General features: G+C 52.0%; 1 protein-coding gene, 1 long non-coding RNA gene and 1 other non-coding gene across 6 annotated transcripts in view; 2 read left to right on the top strand and 1 right to left on the bottom strand.

Annotated features, from left to right (window-relative positions):
* Positions 1–20363, bottom strand: part of ST14 (ST14 transmembrane serine protease matriptase) — a 38062-nt gene that overhangs the window by 1885 nt on the left and 15814 nt on the right. For all 4 annotated transcript variants that reach the window (NM_001076538.1, XM_024987350.2, XM_059883042.1 and 1 more), the window contains 15 exon segments: positions 3993–4179; positions 4872–4994; positions 5210–5323; positions 5420–5530; positions 5746–5850; positions 7374–7504; positions 7587–7696; positions 8245–8342; positions 8517–8656; positions 12549–12789; positions 13132–13167; positions 13365–13522; positions 14069–14139; positions 14352–14479; positions 14651–14810. In NM_001076538.1, coding sequence (NP_001070006.1) covers positions 3993–4179; positions 4872–4994; positions 5210–5323; positions 5420–5530; positions 5746–5850; positions 7374–7504; positions 7587–7696; positions 8245–8342; positions 8517–8656; positions 12549–12789; positions 13132–13167; positions 13365–13522; positions 14069–14139; positions 14352–14479; positions 14651–14810 — 1913 coding nt within the window.
* On the top strand, positions 1847–9480 carry LOC132344197 (uncharacterized). Its single transcript, XR_009493350.1, has 2 exons — positions 1847–2682; positions 2924–9480. It is a non-coding gene; the product is annotated as an uncharacterized lncRNA (long non-coding RNA).
* TRNAE-UUC (transfer RNA glutamic acid (anticodon UUC)) lies at positions 12151–12222 on the top strand. Its single transcript has one exon. It is a non-coding gene; the product is annotated as a tRNA-Glu (tRNA).

Here is a 20363-nt window from a genome sequence, read left to right as displayed (position 1 = left end):
AAAAGTAGATGGAACTTTGTCTCCCAGGTTTGTGGATGGTAGCAGAAGGATGCAGCAGTTCTCACCATTGCACATAGGAGAACTGAACCCATAAGGACAAGACCCTGCTGTTGCTGGGAGACGATGCTGGCAGGCAGAGGTGGAAGAAGAGGAGAACTTGCACTGGGAAGATCCCCTGGAAGAGGGCATAGCAACCCACTCCAGTATGCTGGAGAATCCCCATGAACAGAGGGGCCTGGCGGCTACACTCCATAAGGCCTCAAAGAGTCAGACGTGTCTTAGTGATGAAACAATAAAAAACACCAACAAGGGAAATACGTTTATAATGGAGAAACCTGGTGGACATCACCCTAACCAAGTAACCAGACTTCTCTCCAAACTGTCCTCCATTGATGGGGACTTGTGTACTTCTTGAGGACACATCACCTGTGCAGCATTTCCTGACCAAAAAAATATTGAACCTAACTCTCCTCATGAAGCAACAACCAGGAAAATCCACATGGAGAGACGTTCTGCAGAACAGCAGCTGGGACTTTCAAAAATGCAATGCCATAAAAAAACAAAAATTAAAAGGCTGGGAGAGACTATCTAGACTTAAAAGAGATTAGCATTGTAAAGCAACTATTCTCCAATTAAAAATAAATTAAAAAAAAAATAATGACTAAAACAAAGCATATCCCTTGACTGGATCCTAGACTTTTTTAAAAACCTATAAATACCGGGAGAATTGAAGGAATCTGAAATCAGGCCATATGCCAGCTAACAGTGCTATGTCAGGGCGCTAGTTTCTGGGTGTTATAACTATGGTGGTGACGTGGGAGGATTTCCTTGTTCCTGGGGGACACCAGCGGCTGTACTTAGGACAGAAGTGCCATGATGGCTGCACTAACTGGGAAAAGGCTCAGCCTTGGGTGTATGTGAACATCTCAGGAAGCACAGCTGAGATGTGACCCATGTGCTGGAGCCCACAGATGAGTACAGTGTCTGAGAGAAGAAGGAATCTGAGAAGACTTTGGTGTCAGTCGGCAGAGAGGGCCTGGAACTTCCAGAAGGCAAAGAAGAGAAAAAGCAGCAGGGGGAAGAAGAGACAAAGTGTGAAAGCCCCCACAAGGTCATGAAGAACGCTGGTCGTGCCGAGTCAGCTAGTGACTCTGCATGCTGCACCGTCACACGCACATCAGGCTAGATGGCAGACAGGGAAGGAATCAAGAAGGTCACGCATCAAGAGGTAACTCGGTGACAGGTTAGACAGTACAGCAGCACGAAACACCTGCAGTAAACCCTGGCCATTCCATTGAGACCTAAGCAGAGGTCGACCAGTCAGCCAGAACAAGCACTCTTCCAGAGGCTGACATGCTAAGTTATCTTATCCCTAGACACACCACCAAGGTGGTCATGGGCCACCGACTCTACCCAGCAGCCCGTGCTCTTGACACATGATGCTACCTCTCAGGAACAGCCTGGGGTCACCTGCTGACTTAGAAATGTGTGCAAAGTACCTGCACTTCAGGTCCTAGCGTACTTCACCCCTGCCTGTCCCTGCTCACAGCCCTGCCTTTACCTGGAAGGTCTGAGTCACCTGGTGCAGTGACAAACACCCTCACGTTTCAACACCAAACCGGACACCCTGCCCACACAGGCACTCCCTAGCAGTCACTCTCCCCAGCCTTCAGGAGAGCTCGAACGCCACACTCTGGGCCCTCGACAGCCTCTCCCCAGCTCTGTGCACGCATGTGTGCACATGTGTGTATGCGTGTACCCTGTCCGCCTACCCCGGGACATCTGGAAGAGCAGGGACCAAGTCTAATTCAGTCTTCCCAGGCCAGCGATAACAATGGGTGTTGAGTGCATTCACTGACAGAAGGAAGACTGCTGAGCAGGAGAAGAGGAAGGAAAAGGAAACGAGAAATGAAAAGATGAAGCAGGGGAACGAGGGCCCAGGGGCGGGTACTTCAGGAAGCACTTCCCAGCTCACTGGCTGATGGGGCTGCAAGGGGACTGCGGGAACCGAGGAGTGCGCAGTGCCCAGATCTTGGTTCCTTCTCAGGGGACTACCTAGCTCTGGGCCTGGGCCAGGAAAATACAAGATGAGCCTGGAGCACCAAGTAGTGTCAGCAGGGAGGCGGCTCAGAAGAACAGAAGAAGGGGGGACGTGTCAAAGGGAGCCGGGAGCCAGCCTGGAGAGTTCCCAGTGGCCAGCTCCAAAACAATCAAGTGACACCACTCAACACGATACCAGATTACAACCCAAAATACACACACAAGTCCCTGCACACAGAAATGGATGATTAAATAAACACACGGGAGAGAAGGGACAAATCCTTCTTACAGAACGACGCCAGACTGACTCACTTCCGAAGAATAGAGACCAGAAGGAGATCCAGGGAGGGAGGGGGGGAAACTGGCATCAGCCTCTGAACCAGATGACCAAGATGAGCATCACCAGTGATCAGCCACGGTGACATCATTTACCTGCTGATAAGACATGACTGTCTTCCCAACACTCGTGACCCCAGGCTAACCACGAGAACAACGTCAGCAGCCACTGGCCTTCAGATAGTCCAGGTCACAAAAAACACACAAAGACGACTGAGAAACCGTCCGGGACAGAGGAGACTGGGGAGACACGCAGCAGACACTGAGGGGGCACCTGGAAGGACTCTCGCTGCAGAAAGGACACTGGTATGAAATGCGTATGGTATGAAACGCTCGGAGGGCACCTGGGGTCAGGGGGCGGGAGTGGAGCCCTGGGGCAGCCCCGAGGCGAGTTTCTAGTACAGAACTGTGAGTTTCTCGGAGCTGACAAACGCAGCACGATAACATCAAGGGAAAGTATGTGTGGGGGGTGGTATAGTGAATTCTGTCCTGTCTTTGCAAGTTGTCCACATTCCAAAATGATAAGTTCATTCTAAACTTTCTTCAGTAGGCTCCCACCTCCCCGGGAAGAAAGCGGCTCACTTCTGCCCAGAGTGGTGTGGAGTGTGCTAGTGAGAAGACGGGCCACGTTTCACCCACCCAGCCAGGCCCAGCGACCACCACTGATCCCAAGCCCCCACAGGCCTCCAGTGACCTCTCCAGCACATTCACCAGTCAGGCCCCACCATCTGGACACAGGCCTACTTCCTGCTGCGGGCCCCGTCTGTCCCAAAAGTCCACGGTGCTCCTTCTGTCTCTTTGCAAAAGGGTGACCATGGCAGCCTGGGTCCCCTCCACCCGCAGCTGCCCAGGGCTGGAAGGCTGGTGGCTGGCAGGAAGGGCCTGAGGAAGGGGGGCCCCTCTAAGCCCTCAGTCTCACTCCCGCAGCCGATGGCCAGAGGGCCTGGGCGGGCTGGACCCAAGTCACAAAGAGCCCCAGCCCTGGGCCCCCTGCTCCCGCTAAGCTGCCCTGAGAGGCCAGCTCAGCCCAGTGATGTGCTTGGTGACCCTTCCCGGGGTGGGTGCAGGTCTGCGCGGGCACCAGCATGGGCTCAGCGCTTCACTGTCACCCTCGTGTTTCCTTCTCACACCTCTCAGCCTACAAACTGCAGCATCACCATGAGCCCCCAGGAGCCCCAGGCTCAGAAAACTTGCCCATGGCAGCCTGGCAGCCTAGAGCTGGGCCATGGATCTGAGGGCCCCAAGGCGGGGTCCCGCCCTGCAGACACTGACCGCTCACGCTGAGGAATCCACACACCAGGGCTACAGTCTGGTTCTGCCGCTTAAGAGCTGTACAACCTCAGACAAAGATCCTTACCTCTCTGATCCTCTGCTTCTGTAAGATGGGCACATATGAGACCTGCCCACCTGGCTTTTAGAAGAGGCACTGAGATCCCTCGGACAAGCAGGCATCCATGAAACACTCAGTGCTTCCGTTACCAAGCCCCACCCCTCCAGTCCTGCTCCTGCCTCACCTAGGCAGGCCTCACAGACACAGGGCCTTTCCACCTCAGGAAACACACAGGGACCCCACTCAGCGCCCTGGAGAGGCCTTCCAGCTCCTGCCTGTGACCCACCTGAATCCTCTGTCGTCGACGAAGCAATGTGCGGCAGATATCATCCAGCTGGGGGAGATGAGAGAGGCCCCGCACAAGTGGCCGTGGCCCTGGGCATGGAGGCTCACCTGCCAGGGCCACTCGCCTTGGTCTGAATTCTCACCTCCGACGACCCGGGACTGCCTGGTGAACGACCGCCGCCCACAGTCTGGGAGAGACAGAGGCAGGAGTCACCGGGTGGGAGCGGGGGCGGGGGCAGCCTGCTAGACCAGCCTCCCGGCCCCTCTCCCTGCCCCCGGACTCAAAACCCTCACTCCCCACCCCTGGACTCCTGCACAGGTGCCATCGTGGGCCTTCAGACCTCTGCTGGTTTGCTGAGATTTAATTTGGATGTCATTTACCTAGATATCCTCACTGGGTGCTGAAGGACACAGCTCTCAGAGACAAGAGCAATGGGTGACGGGAAGTCAGAACGGCCCAGCTCTGCACACATTGAACCTGTGGCAGCGCTTCTGAAATATGCAAGGGGCTGCAAATACGGGCGCGGTGTGGACAGAACCCTGCCCAGGGCTCCAGGAGCTGTGCTCTCTCTCCTCCAGGTAACACAGAGAAACCTGGCCTTGCCCCCATGGCCAGGTCTGCAAAGCAGGGGTCAGCCCAGCACCACAGCCTGGCCACAGAGGCCTGACATACTAGCTGCCCTGGGCCCTGCCTCTAGGATCAGAGCTGCCGGTGAGGCAGTGCCTGGGTGACAGTCAGCAAAGTCGTCCTTTCCTCCAGGCAGACACATCCTTTCCCGGGGGCAGAGCTGGGTGAGTGAGGCCCTGGTGTGATTTCTGCCTCTGTATGTGCCTTGCTCAGTGAACAACCTGCACAGCTGTACGCAGCAGCCCTGCTCACCACAGTCCTTCTCATCCGAGCCATCAGTGCAGTCCTCGTTCCCGTCACACTGGGGGTTGCTCTTGTCCACACAGAGCCCGTTGAGGCAGCGGTGGGTGTGTTCAGTGCAGGGGACGGCTTTCCCTGCCCGAGAAGGAGGACACAGGGGAGGCAATCCACTTATCTGAGGCACCCGACCTGATGCTCACCCACCTGTCGCCCCTCTCTTGGGCCTGTCCCACCCACCCACACTGACACCCACTCTCCTCCCGGGCCTTCTGCACGATTCTCTCCCAGCTGACACCCTTTCTCATCATGTTCCACGTTGCGTGACCGTGGGAGGCGGGCCCCTGCCTCACCGTCTTGGCACTTGGCCTCATCGGACCCGTCGCCACAGTCGTCCTTCCTGTCACACTGCTGGCTCTGAGGGAGGCACTTCCCGTTGCCGCACTTAAAGGTATTGGGCGGGCAGCCTGGGGAGCACAAGGACTCAGCAGAGGCTCGAGGGCCAGCAGAGAGGCCACGGGGAGCTGGGCAGCGATCCCCGCCCGGACCCCGGCCACACTCACTGCAGCCCTCCTCGTCGCTGCCGTCCTCACAGTCCTTCACAGAGTCACAGACCCAGAACAGGGGCTTGCAGAACTTGTCCCTGCATGTGAACTGGTAGGTGGCGTTGCACTCTGCAGGGGCGGGGAGGCAGTTAGATGCCAGGCTCACTCGGTACTCAGTCACTCCCACGCCCCTGGGGATCCCATCCCGCCCGGTCGTGGAGGCTGATTCAGCACCATGGGCTGCAAAGGACAGGAACGACTCCCACCCCCACCTCGGGCCTTCCCGCTTGGGGTCGCAGGCAGAAGCCGGGCACAGAGAGGGCAGAGGACACCAGGGGACTCACTGCAGTCGAGCTCATCGCTGTAGTCAGTGCAGTCGGCCCAGCCGTCACAGCGAAGTTCCTTCCGGATACACCGCCCCGTGTTACACATGAAACTGCCCGGGCACGCTGCAGGCAGAGGGTAGGCCTGAAGTCCACAGCCACCCCCATCACCTCCACTACAGGCTTCCTGACCTTGCAGCCAGCCACACTGGGCACCAGAGACCTCCCAGCCCAGCCCCCAGTAGAGAGGAGTGAGGCTGCAGCTGGGGGTCTCTAGGCCCACTGAGCTGTGGCAAGGGGTTCCTACAACCAGTGGGATGGCTGGAGGGGGTGGGAAAGGCACTGGTTGCGGTCCCTCCTGGCCCCCATGACCAATCCCTGGGAGGCCCTGTGCAGAGCAGAGAGAGGCCGGCGGGCGTGCTCCGATTTCTACAGCCCCGTGTCCTTGGCCGGCCATGACCCCAAGCACCAGGCTCCCGACTGGCAACCTGAAGCAGCAGCCACTCGGCAGACAGATGATATGCGTGTCCTCCCCCAGGCACCAGGAATCGCTGGATCTCCTTAATTCTAAGGTGTTTCCACACTTGAACGTTTCTGAGACTAGGATGTGTCTGACAACTGATGTCATCGGGCACATGACAAACTGAGAGAAACCTGTTTCCCTTTCTCTGCACAAGTAGCTTTGTCACTTATCAAAAGGGTTTGCTCATCTAATTACACTTTGGGTGGTGAGCCATGCAGCTGAATGTGAACTTAAATTTGGATGCTTGTGTGCAGTTAAACGGAGAAGGAAATGGCAACCCACTCCAGTGTTCTTGCCTGGAGAATCCCAGGAACGGAGAGGAGGGAGCCTGGCGGGCTGCCGTCTATGGGGTCACACAGAGTTGGACACGACTGAAGTGACTTAGCAGCAGCAGCAGTGCAGTTAAAGTGTCTTCCTAAAGGTTATTCTATAATGTGTTATTGTTTACTAGCTAAGTTGTGTTCGACTCTGCGACTACATGGACTGCAGCCTGCCAGGCTCCTTTTCCCACGGGATTTCCCAGGCACAAATATCGCAGTGGGTTGCCATTTTCTTCTCCAAGGGATCTTCTCAGACCAGGGATTGAACCTGTTATCTCTTGCATTGGCAGTTTCTTGACCACTGGTAGCCACCTGGGAAGCCCTATTCTATGATACAAGGTTGAAACAAACAAAAATATCCCACTGTGGACAGAGAAGAACTGATATTCACAGCAGACAGTGAAATTAAATGCATGGAAACAGTTGAGATCTCTTCAGTAGAGATCTCAATTTTCAGAGCTAGGAGTGGTTCATGCGATGATCCATGCCCCAGTGTGCTCTGTCTCAAAAGCATGCTATTCATCTGAGAGCCGCTAAAAGGCCAGGGACAAGCAGATTCTCAAAGTGGTGCAGAGCCAAAGGGACAGTGACCCAAAGGCACTTTGAGTTCCCCGGCCTGAGGGGCTGCTCCCAGGGACCGAAGGGCACTGTTGGCTCTTTTTCCCTCAAAAAGCTACTGCAGTGACTGAGATGCAGCCTACGAGCTCTGGCGGCTCAGCGTCAGAGATGCTAATGAGATGCAGAATAGACGGCCAATCTCAGGTCGGCCCTCCAGCTAGGCCCCGCTTCCTGAGCGCGACACTCACGGTCTCGGGCATCGAAGGACAGGAACTCCGCCAGGAATCCGGTGTCGGTGTAGGACTGGTCCGAGTGGAAGTGGACAGTGATCTTGTTGTTCCTGCTGCTGGCGACAAACTGCGGCCTCTCTCCGCAGTACCTGGGGGCGGCGGGCAGCTGAGCAGAGGAAGAAGACTCACCTGGGGCTGGGGCACCCCCACTCGCCCTCACCCGACACTCACTTCTCCCCGTTGATCTCCACGTAGTCCTTGGTGCAGGAGCCCACGGGGACATTGGGCTCCTGCAGGAAGAAGGCTTTGAAGCGCACCTTCACGTTTTTGTTGTCGGGCACCTGCGGAGACAGATGCTGCTGTGGGCCTGGCTCTGCACAGCCTCCCTCTTTCCTGAGCTGGTGGGGAATGGGGGCGTTCTTCCCGCCCGCCCGCCTGCAGGGCAGTGAGGACACGGCAGGAGGGATCTGGAAGGAAGACCTTCCCGACTCGCCAGCAGCAGCACACACTGTGGTGTTCTAAAGAAGGCCGGGCAGTTCTCCCTCATCACTGACTGGATGGCGCGCGTTTCCAGCCGTCCAGTGAGCGTGTCCTCCTCTGCACGGCACTCACTGTCCCCACAGCTCCTCCAGGAGGCCCCAGAGCCAGCCCATCCCGGGGCTGGGTCCCTCCAGCAGGCACCGGCCACGGACGGGGGGTTGGGCTTGGGTCTGAAGACGCTGCTTCGGAAACTGCCCCGCCCACAGCCTCCACACACACCCCTTGGGAGTGGCCGAAGGTGCTCATCGCCCTCTCTCCTGCCTCCCTGGAGCACGCCCAACCCCTTCCTCTCCTCCCCCATCTACCCCCCAACCAACTTCTCTAACCCCCCACAGCTCACAACTCCCACCTCGATGTGCCAGGTACAGTTGATGTTGGGCGGGTAGTGGCCTGGATAGTAGGGGCTGTTAAATGTCCCCTGGGCTGCCCGCAAGTAGCCTCCACAGCCTGGAAGGAAAGGCAGAGAGACACACGTGACGACTGAGGTCCCAGGAGGGCAAGGGGCCCCAAGGAGCCGGCCGGCCTCCCTCAAGCCTGGGCACCAGACGCCCACAGCTCAGGAGGGCCTGAGCTTCAAACCCCATGGCCCCGAGGCCTGTCCCCGCCTGGGCCGCCCCTTACTGCTCATCCGGGGCAGCTGGAAGAACACAGCCTCGAAGCCGGGGTGCCTGCGCTCGGTGCTGGTCACCAGCGTGATGAGCAGGACGTTCTGGGAGGAGAGGAAGGTCAGGTTGTAGGAGGGAGGGTAGGTCCCACACAGCCTGCGGGGCAGAAGGGGGAGTGTTATGGGAGCCACAGAACCTCAGCAGAGGGGTCGAGGGTGGGGTCCCCCCACCGTGGGGTCCGCCCCCACCCTCGACCCGCCATTTAAGTAAAGATCTCCTCATAAGACTGTCTTTGTTTATAAACAACTCAGAAACACTGAATGCCTAACAAAAGAGGGCTCGCTAAACAAACTATGGGCCAAATAATTGCAGCAGCAGTTAACAGCATCAACTGTTAACACTAACACTAGGAATATGCCAGGCACCATCCTTACTGCTTCTATATCCATTAACTCGGGTATTCATCACAACCATTAAATACTATTATCCCCATTTTACAGATAAGGAAACAGAGGTGAAATAGGTTAAATAGCTTGCCCACGACTACACAGCTGGTAAGTGGCAGGACTAAACGAAAAACAACCCATAGAATGGGAGACAATATTGGCAGGTGATACAACCCACAAGGGATTAATCTGCAAAATATACAAACAGCTCATGCAGCTCAATATCAAAAAAATAATTTTTTTTAAATGGGCAAAATATCTAAATAGACATTCCTCCAAAGGAGACATAACACATGGCCAAAAATCACATGAAAGGATACTCAACACAGCTAAATATTAGAGAAATGAAAATCAAAGCTACAGTGAGTATCACACTGGTCAGAATGGCCATCATCAAAAAGTCTACAAACAAGAAACACTGGAGAAGGTATGGAGAAAAGAATCCTTCCTACACTATTGGTGGGAATGTAAATTGGTGCAGCTACTATGGAAACAGTATGGAGGCCTTAAATAAACAAAAATAGAGCTACCACATGACCCAGCAATCTCACTCCTGGGCAAATGTCCAGAAAAGATGAAAACCATAATTTGAAAAGATACATGCAAGTGAAAGTTCGTAGCAGCACTATATCCAGTAGCCACAGTGTGGAAGCAACCCAAATATCCATTGACAGGTGAACGGATAAGGAAGACGTGGTATGTACATACAATGGAGTATTTACTCAGCCACAAAAAAGAACGAAATAATGCCATTTCCAGCAACATGGACCTAGAGATCATCATACTAAGTGAAGTCAAATCAGACAAACAAAAATACCCTATGATATCACTTATACATTGAATCTAAAAACAATTATACAGATGAACTTATTTATAAAACAGAGACTCCCAGATACAGAAAACAAACTTCTGGTTACCAAAGGGGGAAGGGAGGGAGGGATAAATTAAGAGGTTGGGATTAACAGATACACACCACTATATATAAAGTAATCAACGAGGACCTACTGAATAGCACAGGGAACTCTACTTGATACCCTGTAATAACCTACATAGGAAAATAATCTGAAAAAAGCATAGATATAGATATGCATAACTGAACCACTTTGCTGTACACCTGAAACTAACACAATACTGTAATAAATCAACTGCACTCCAACATAAAAAATATTTTTCAAATTTTTAAATGAGTGAATAAGTCAATGAAGGAAAAAATCTCTGCCCACCAAAAAAGAGCAGCAGGACTGAATTTCAGACTCGTCACTTGGGCACCGGAGCCCTCACTGCTAATAAATATGGCATATGAGCTGACCGACACCACCACCATTAACAGTGACACAGATATGCCACTCATCTGGGAGGGCCATCATTACATGCTTCATCTTTAGAGAGCAGACAATGCAACCAAGTGTGCCACATAATCCCACTTTTAAATAAATACACAAATATACACATAGCAAAAAAAACCCTGCAGGAAGGTACAACACACATTTAACAGTGACCATTTCCAGATGGTAAGATGATGAGTGGTGTCTGTCCTCTCTGTGCACATCTGTTCTACCCTCTGCCTCTCAGGACCAGGTATTTATTGGTCATACAGACGATCAGTTACAGAAAGAGAAAGAAACCCAGCATGAAAGCGGTGTTTAGATAGAAGTCCTGGCTGCAAAGCTGTGGCAGCAGATAGCTCTCTCTGGGTTTCGGCCTGAAGTTTAGTACCTTATTAATCACAAAACATCTGTCCAGCTCATTTCTATAGACAACAATCGAAGGCTCCGGTCCACTGAGTCCAAGGTGGCGGGGGCAGCTGAATGGAGGCAGTTCACCCCTACCTGCAGGCTCTGATTCACCTCAGCACCCCCTAGCAGGTGCATTATGCCTTTTTTTTTTAACTTTTAAAAATAATTTATTTCATTCATTTTTGGCTGCGCTAGGTCTCCGTTGCTTCTCTTGGGCTTTCTCTGGTTTTGGAGAGCGGGAGCTACTCCTTAGTCGTGGCACACAGGCTTCTCATCGCAGCGGCTTCTCTGCGGCAGAGCACGGGCTCTAGGGCGCATGGGTTTCTGCAGCTGCAGCGTGTGGGCTCAGTACTTGTGGCTCCTGGGCTCCAGAGCACAGGCTCAATAGTTGTGGTGCACAGGTTTAGCTGCTCTGCAGCACGTGGTATCTTCCCAGACCAAGGATCGAGCCCTAGTCTCCTGCATTTGCAGATGGATTCTTTACCACTGACCCACCAGGAAAGCCTCCATGCCTTTTCTTAACTGAAGCGTAGTTGATATACAGTGTACAGCAAGGTGTTATACATATATATTTTTTCCTTTGGATTCTTTTCCATTATAGGTTATTATAAGATATTTAATATAGTTCCCTGTGCTTATATAGGGGGCTTCCCTGGTGGCTCAGAGGTTAAAGTGTCTGCCTGCAATGCGGGAGACCTAGGTTCGATCCCTGGGTTGGGAAGATCCCGTGGAGAAGGAAATGGCAACCCACTCCAGTATTCTTGCCTGGAGAATCCCATGGACAGAGGAGCCTGGTGGGCTACAGTCCACGGGGTCGCAAAGAGTCAGACAGGACTGAGCGACTTCACGTTCACTTTCACTTCTGTGCTTATATATTTTATATACAGTGATGTGTATCTTATGCCTTTTTACTTCCTATAATTCTGATGTTCTGACCCCTGGGGGCTTGCTAACCCTGGAGAGGTAGCCTTCCCCCCTCTTTCCCCAGGGCTAGTCAATCCCTTGAGACAGTAAAGACTTAAGCAAGACTTTTACATGCAGACTAACCGGAGCCCACACCCCAAACACCTTCTCTGTGGGGCTCATCTGCTGGAGACCACTCTCTACCTCCCCTAATTGCCCAGCTACCAGTCTAGTGGAGGCGGCCCCAGGCTACGGAGCCCGCTGGAGTTATTCAAACCAACCCGTCCTAAGGTGTAACTCTGCCTTGCCTTTCCTGCAGAATCCACACAAAGGCTCTTACCCACATTATCCTCCAGGCCCCTCTGCCTTCTGAACAACCCTGGTGCCTCCCTCTGTGGCCCTGTGTGGCTCCTCCTCTCAGCAACTAACTGTCAGCTTGTGAGTAACAAACTGTTTTTTCAACAGCAGTCATCTCCCATTTGTAGGCCTCGGCATCACTGAGCAACAGTAAAACCTTCATTCACAATAACAAGGGCGGGGGGCTGGGGGTGGCGGGGGCGGGACTTCCCTGGTGGTCCAGCGGTTAGGACTTGGCATTTTCACTGCCATGGCCTGGGTTCAATCCCTGGTTGGGGAACTAAAATCCTGCAAGCCTTATGGTGTGGCCAAAAATAAAAAAGAGAGAAAAAAAAAAATACAGTAGTAGGCAGCACCTTCACGGTGGCAGGTAAAGGACAGATAAAGGAGCACCCTGCTCACCAGCATCTAGGGACCCGTGGGCCTCCAGCACCCTTGCCAAGGCTGATGGTCACCTCTAGATGCTCCCTGCAGCTCACGCTGAGGACCACGCCACCCCTGCTCTGTGATGCCTGCAACTCGGCCGTGGCCTGAAGTTCCAACCTCCACAGTGGTCATTCCAGAGGCTCAGCCCACCGCCCACCTCCACTCGCCCGGGACACTCACTGCACCACAGCCCGGGGTTCCACAGGGCTCAGGGTGTCATACACCGTGACCAGGTCACTGCCACGTTCATCGCAGGTGGCAACATCAAAGCTGCGGAAGGTGAGGCTCAGCACGGAGTCAGCGTCCCCCCGCAGCGTCCACTGGCAGCGGGCGTGAGATGGGTAGGGGCTGTCAGGGAAGCCGGGCGTGCTGAAGCGGATGGGCTCGCTGCCCTGGGCATGCAGGGCAAAGCTGCAGCTATCTGTGTGGGGCAAGAGGACACGGGGCAGAACTGGGCAGGAGAGCCACCATGACCCCCACCCACAGGGGTGCAGCCAGACCTGGCCCCTCTGAGGTGCCCCCGGCTGTTCTGGACCCAGGAGAGGCCGGGAAGGGGGTTTGCCTCTCAGGACCAGGTATTTATTGGTTGTACAGACGATCAGTTAGAGAAAGAGAAAGAAACCCAGTATGAAAGAAACCCAGCATGAAAGGGCAGAAGGATGTGCTGGCCATCACCACGTGTGACTTTGGGGGACCCCCTTGACTGAACGGGCATTTGGCCACATTGCTTCACTTCTCCTTCAGGAAGAGGGCAGATACTTACTGTCCTGGGTGTTCTGTATTATTCTGGGGTCACTGGCTGAAGAACAAGAGGGAGAAGAAAGCACTCACTCATGCAGTCCATTTCCTCATTCCCCTAGAGGGAAGTGCCCGGCCAGCTCGCAGTCTCCTCTGCCAGGCACTGACTCCAGGAGAGCTGAGGCCCCCACACCAGCCCAGGAGCAGGCTGTGCTCCAGGCTGGACAAACGCCCACCCCTGGTGCCCCCTGCACTCACGGAAGGCCACCACCGAGGTCATCACGAAGGAGCTCATGGAACGGGCTCGGGGTGGCACTGTGACCATGCGCTTCTCCGCCATGGCCTGCTCGGCTTCCTTCACCAGGTGCTTGGGGATGTCAAACTCTGACCAGTAGTAGGCAATGACGCTGCCCTCGCTGGGGAGAGAGGGCTGAGCCTGAGACGCTGACCTTCCCGGGTGCCCGGTGAAGACGGGGCAGGATTAAGAGCCTCCCAGCTGGAGAGACACTCACCAAGAGACCTTCTCCAGGCCGGTCCCCCCATGCCGCCCTAGGCTCCTGTATGCCCACCCACCTCCTGACCCCTGAGCCAGAGGCCTGGGCCCTTGACTCTCATAGTCTCACACCCAACCAGACTTGCTGGGGTTGCAGCTCAGGCTCAGGTGTGAGAGAAAGCCTGGAGTGGAGTGTGGGTTCTCCCTCTAGCCTGGGCACACTGAGTGACAGCTCGAGTCTGCTTCCTGAACTTGAAAGGGGCTGACGGTGCCGCCTGCCATGCTGCCTCCATAAAAGATTAAACGAGGCTAGCAAAATCTAAAGTACTTTCCGGATAAAGTCAGAAGAAGGATTGGCGGGCATCCTGGCTCTTCAAGCAGGACCTCATGGCCTCATCATCCCGGCGGACCCCACACCCTGCCTGCCCCCCACAGTGGCCCCCCTCCCGGCAGCCCTCCCAGCACCCACCTGAAGGCAGTCACAGTCGACGTCTTGTGGTAGGGGCCCAGGACGGGGATCCCGCTGTATAAGAACTTCAGCTAAGGGAAGGAGAGGAGGCTGACAGCGGGCCAGAGAGCGCCAAGGACCCCGGCCCCCAGCCCAGGCCGCTCCCTCCCTCCTGGAACCTGGGCCCCCTTCCCAGGTCCTGGAGAGCCCCCGTCACACGTCTGGGGGCAGCAGGGGCCTCCTTTCTGCCGGGCGGAGGTGGGGATACCAGAGCCGACAGCAGCACCGGGGGGCAGGGACTCACCGCCTCCTTCACCTTCTTGGCCAGGTTTGCAAACTCAGTGGAGTTGGAGTTCTCGTAGGCATCCAGGAAGTTCTCGTTCCGGACACTCAGGTAGCCGTTGAAGATCTTCTGGACTCGCATATTCCGGTCTGCGAGAGACCCGGGGAGGACGGTGGTCGGACAGAGGGACGTACGCCCTCCAGTGCCCGAACCAGCCCAGCTGCCCTCAGCCACCTAGGGAGCCCACCCCCAGTGGCCCTGCCATCTCCTCTCCCTCCCCAGAACCGTATCCTCCGTCCACCCCGAGGAGGGTCACTCACCCTGGAAGTGCCACGCCAGGAGCCCTGCCAGGAGGGACAGCGCCAGGAAGGCGGCCAGCACGGCCATCAGCACCACCCACCGCCGCGGGCCGCCCTTCTCCACCTTACTGCTATTGTTGGCCGGCAAGAACTCCACGCCTTCCTCACAGCCATTCATATTCTGCACAGAGAAGCCAGTGCACTGCCCGTCAGAACCCCTGGCTCTGCAGCCTGCCGGCCCCGCTGGGGAAGGACATGTCCAGGCTCTCAGGTCCAGCTACGTGAGAAAAACCAGGAGAACAGAGCAGCGGCCTCCCCTCCAGGCATCCACAGGCACGCACTGCCTGAGAACTGTGAGTGTAAATAAAAATGAAACAAGCAGCCCGTGTGAGCTCAGTCAGTTGAGACTGTCACCTCCATGAGTCACCTCGGATGTAGGAGGAGGGTCAGGTGTGGGGAGAGCTGGCCCAGCCCAGGGATCACCTCCTCAGCACCTCTGGGCAAGCTGCACTGTACACCCTGACCCCAATCCTTGCTCCACCAGTGTGTAACCAGCCAGAAGTAAAAAGGCAGTAACCTGGGCATCTCTGCAGTGCCACGGCAGGACAAGTCTCTGCCTTGAGCCTGAAGTCTCCCAGCCCAAGACACCATGGTGAGCTGAGAAGGCCAGGTCTCTACTGGAATCCGTCCATGTCCATGCTCAGACCCAAGAGCATGAAAAACAAACGAAACTTCCAACAAACAGGATGGAGGGGGTGGGGGGGGCTCCAGGAATAGGGGCACAAGTATGGACAGGAAGGTGGGGTGTCTGCAGCATGCAATGGCAGGTAGGCAAACTCATCCGCCTACAGCACACACTCTTATCTGCCGCCCTAATCCCTGGGGAGGGGCTGTGCCCTTTCAGAGTTAACTACCTCATACCCACTCCAACAGGGCTTGCCATAAAAGCAAAAGCCCCACCCCAAGTTCCACAGAGGTGCCCGTTTACCAGTCGTGGCTGTTTTGGTGTGAACCTCAGATTTGTACTTGAGCTGACATTTCCTGGTTTGTCACATTCAGACATTCTCACACAGCTTACTCACTGCTGTGAGAGCTTGTCCCCACGCCTGCCACATTTGGGTATCTGTATCTCGAATTTTAGTTTCCTAATGGGTTATATTTGTGACTTCATCTAATATCAAACCCAGACATACACCCCATAGCTAACCCCACCATGATCATCATACTACAATACATAAACAGATTAAACCAACACATTGTACACCTCAAAATTACATCTCAAAATGAAATAAAATTCTAAAAACAAAAAAGAAGCACACCCCAGAGTCAACCACTTAAGATGTTTCCAACCTGCTTGTTCTGGAATTTGTCTCCATATTTCTGAATAATACGCCAATACCACCAATTCGATTCATCTATAAAATATAATCAGCTGACTTATAGTACGGTAATCGGTGATTGCAGCCATGAAATTAAAAGGAGGAAAGGAATATGCCAACCTAGATGGCATATTCAAAAGCAGAGACATTACTTTGCCAACAAAGGTCCGTCTAGTCAAGGCTATGGTTTTTCCAGTAGTCATATATGGATGTGAGAGTTGGATTGTGAAGAAAGCTGAGCACCGAAGAACTGGTGCTTTTGAACTGTGGTTTTAGAGAAGACTCTTGAGAGTCCCTTGGACTGCAAGCAGATACAACCAGTCCATTCTAAAGGAGATCAGCCCTGGGATTTCTTTGGAAGGAATGATGCTTCAGCTGAAACTCCAGTACTTTGGCCACCTCATGCGAAGAGTTGACTCATTGGAAAAGACTCTGATGCTGGGAGGGATTGGGGGCAGGAGGAGAAGGGGACGACAGAGGATGAGATGGCTGGATGGCATCACTGACTCGATGGACGTGAGTTTGAGTGAACTCCGGGAGCTGGTGATGGGCAGGGAGGCCTGGCGTGCTGCGATTCATGGGGTTGCAAAGAGTCAGACACGACTGAGCGACTGAACTGAACTGAATGTGTATTTCAAAGTCCTTCCTTCTGTCTTTCACCCATCTTCCCAAAAGATACAGGGCTAAAGTTAAAAAATATATTATGTCCATACTCTATGTTTTTATTATTAATCTTGAGAATATTGTTCACTATAGTTTCCTTCTCACTGCAATTTATTTATTTCTCCTGCTGTGAATATTCATTTACTCAGGTTTTTTTGTTTTTTCCACATATATCTAAGTCTTTCCATACAATCTAAGTGCTCTGTAACGTTCTTCTCACCTTCCACATATAAAGTCTGTCGAAGAACCTCTCATTTCATTTTCTTCCTGGAGGCACTCTGTCCTTTCCCGTAGCTGCTGTCTGGAACTTCCCCCACCACCGTGACCCTGGGGAGTTCCTGAATTCAACTTCCTGTTGGGTGGGTAATATCCCCAACCAGGAATCGATCCCAGGGTCATGGCAGTGAAAGCATTGAGTCCTAACCACTGGACTACCAGGGAACTTCCAATTCCCTCTTGCATTAAAACCCCTATTTCCTGGATTCCATGTCTTCACCTCTGTTGGCTCACTTCATTTCGGTGGACACATACTTCAGTAGTTTCTAGAGAGGGACATTTCTTGCAACTTTGCATGTTTCAGAAGGACCTTAACTCCGTACTCGTCTTTGTTACTGTCTGGGCTGGGTATAATTCAAATAATTTTCACTTAGAATTTTAAAGTCCCCAGTGTTCTACAGCTTTTAATTTTGCTTTGCAGAAATAAGATAATAGTACAAATCCATCATTTTTTATTCGTAATTTGTTTTCTTTCTCTGAAAATCCTGAGGAAGTGCTTGGAACTGGGTCTTTCAACTTCACAACACTGAGCTCTCCGTCCGCCCTTTGAGCTTGGAAAGTCTTATCTTTCAGTCTGGCAAAGTTTCCTGTATTATTTTAGATTATGTCCTCCCCTTTATCTTCTCTTTTCTGTTTCTGTAAGTCCTACTATATGGATCCTTTATTTATCCTTTCTCTGCTACTATTATCCATCTTGATTTTTAATCTATTTTTTCATTTCTGCTATCAAAACTTTCATCTCCAAAAGTTCTGTCTTGTTCTCTGACTTTTGGATGCAAAAATCTTCTCATCCTGATATTTCTATTGAGTAACTTTTCTCAATAGAGAAACTGCTGTTGATTTTCTCTTTTGTGTTGAAGGCTTTCCTTAAATGCCTGAGAATATGAGGCTATTTGCTCAAATTCAGGAATGAAGTCCTAAAGGTTGTTTGGAAGTTCTGTGGACATGGCCGGCCAGAGGCGGCTTCACTTTGGGCCACAATTCAGTGACTAGCCAGATACTTTATTGGACACTCCCTAGGATACTGCTAGGCTGTGTAGATCTTTTCTATGGGATGGCTTGGTTACTGCAGAAAATGATTTTCTAGTCTCCAGGATGGGATAATTTAAACCTAGCCACTAGCATTCAGAACATGGGAGAGAAGAGACCTATAACTGTTTTCGCCTTCACTGCAGCCCTCTGGCTCCCAGTGTCCTCGAGTCTGGAGAAATCAATTTCCCATCCCTTCTATGGGATGTGTGGATAGGAGCATTTTTATTTGGAGTGGAGGTGGGGCTCTGGAGATTTCTAATAATGCCCTTCCCTGTCTCACCTCTATCTTCTATAAATACCTGAGCCCCATTCCTGAGTCTGGCAGAGGACGTGATAGAGAAATACTAGAAGAATATTTCCAAGCATTAAAGAGAGTCGTATCTCTTCAAAGGGCTCAATGAATAATGAGAAAGATAAATGAAAAAGCACACATAACAAAATACATCATGATGAAGTTTCAGAACACCGAGGTTTAAAAGCATATCCTCTACTGCATGATATGACCGACAAGGGCCTCATTTCCAGAATATACGAACAGCTCATACAACCTAGTAACAAAAAACAAACACCTCAATCGAAAAATGGGTAGAAGACCTAACCACCCATTTCAAAGAAGACATACAGATGGCCAACAGGCACATGAGACGATGCTCAACCTAGATAATTATTAGAGAAATGCAAATCAAAACTACAGTGAGGTATCACAGGTATTCACTGGTCAGAATGGCCATCATCAAAAATTCTACGAATAATAAACGCTCAACAAGGTGTGGAGAAAGGGGAACCCTCTTACTGTTGCTGGGAATGTAAACTGGTTCAGCCACTGTTGAAAACAGTATGGAGGTTCCTCAAAACACTAAAAACAGAGTTGCCACGTGATCTAGCAACCCCAAGCCTGGGCCTATATCTGAACAAAACTGTAACTCAAAAAGATACATGTTCCCCTATGTTCCGGGCAGCACTATTCACAATAGCCAAGATATTGAAACGACCTAAATGTTGACCAAAGATGAATGGATAAAGAAGATGTGGTATATTTATACAATGGAATATTTCTCAGCCATAAAAAAGAATGAAATATCGTCATTTGCAGCAACATGGATGAACCTAGGGATTATCATACCGAGGGAAGTAAGTCAGACGAAGACAAATACCATATGATATCACGTATATGTGGAATCTAAAAATTGATACAAATGAATCAAGCAAAATTTCATGGTCATGGGTTGGAAGACTCAAGATAGTTAAGATAGTTAAGATAGTTAAGATGTCTTGTTTGCCTCAGCTGCCTACAGCATCAGCAGGCTGTTCACAGAAATTGATGAGCTGCTTCTGAAATTCGTACGCAACAAGCTCTGAAAAAGAACAAAACTGAAGGACTTACATCACCTTATCTTGAGATTTACTGCAAAGACAACAAATTTTTTTTTTAAGTCATGCATTTCATTTCCAAGAGTGACTTTGATTCTTAGATGGTTCTTTTTTTAACCATAGCCTTTTCGATGCTATGAATTCACCACCTTCTTGTTCTTTCTTAGGCTACCAACTTGATTGTTTTTATATGATCTTCAGAATCATGTCTTTGCCCGTCTAGGTTGCAGGTTTGCTTTAAATGTCCAAAGGTCTTTGGTTGTCTAATAATACTGGAAAATGAAAAAAGAGTAAGGCTTTATCTAGACTCTGAGCAAACTGTGTGTCTATGTCTATATGTGTTGGAAGAAATGTAACAGAATAATAGTTTATTCAGTTTATTTTCAGCGTACAGGGTAACTTCACAACTGTTTCCTTACTCAAGCCCCACAACAACCCTGAAAGCATTCATGAGGGGCATCCTCGCTACTATTCTACAGAAAGGCAGGGGAAAATGATGAGTTTGTGGGATCACACAGCCACGAGGTGGCGCTCCAGATTTGACCTTCATCTTCGGCCTCCCTCGGTCAGCACCCAGAACTCAGGGTGGGAAACTCAGGTGGGAAACGGGAAAGCCAACTCCTTGGGAAGGAAAGGTGGCTGACAGCATGGACAGTGGAGCCCAGGCGCAACCCCAGGCTGGCTGCGGAGCACGGTGTCGGCGGTGGGGCTGGCTCCAAGGTCTGTTCGTCCCTGCAGTGTGAATCCTGGGCTCCGATCAGCCCAGAAATGCTGTTTAATCAGTAACTAGATGACTTCTTTTATTACCCCACTCTTGGCTCCACTTTCAGGTATATGAGAGATCATCTTGCCTAACCCAGTCATTTTACTGATAAGGAGACTGAGGCTGAGAGACAGGGCGTGACTTGTCCAAAGTCACAAGGGAGGTGTTGCTGCTGCTGTTCATCACTAAGTCGTGTCTGACTCTTTGTGACCCCATGGACTGCAGCACGCCAGGCTTCCCGGTCCTTTAG

The sequence above is a fragment of the Bos taurus genome, chromosome 29 (assembly GCF_002263795.3).
Source record: "Bos taurus isolate L1 Dominette 01449 registration number 42190680 breed Hereford chromosome 29, ARS-UCD2.0, whole genome shotgun sequence".
NCBI classification, from domain to species: Eukaryota; Metazoa; Chordata; class Mammalia; order Artiodactyla; family Bovidae; genus Bos; species Bos taurus.
This window is presented reverse-complemented; position numbering and strand designations above follow the sequence as displayed.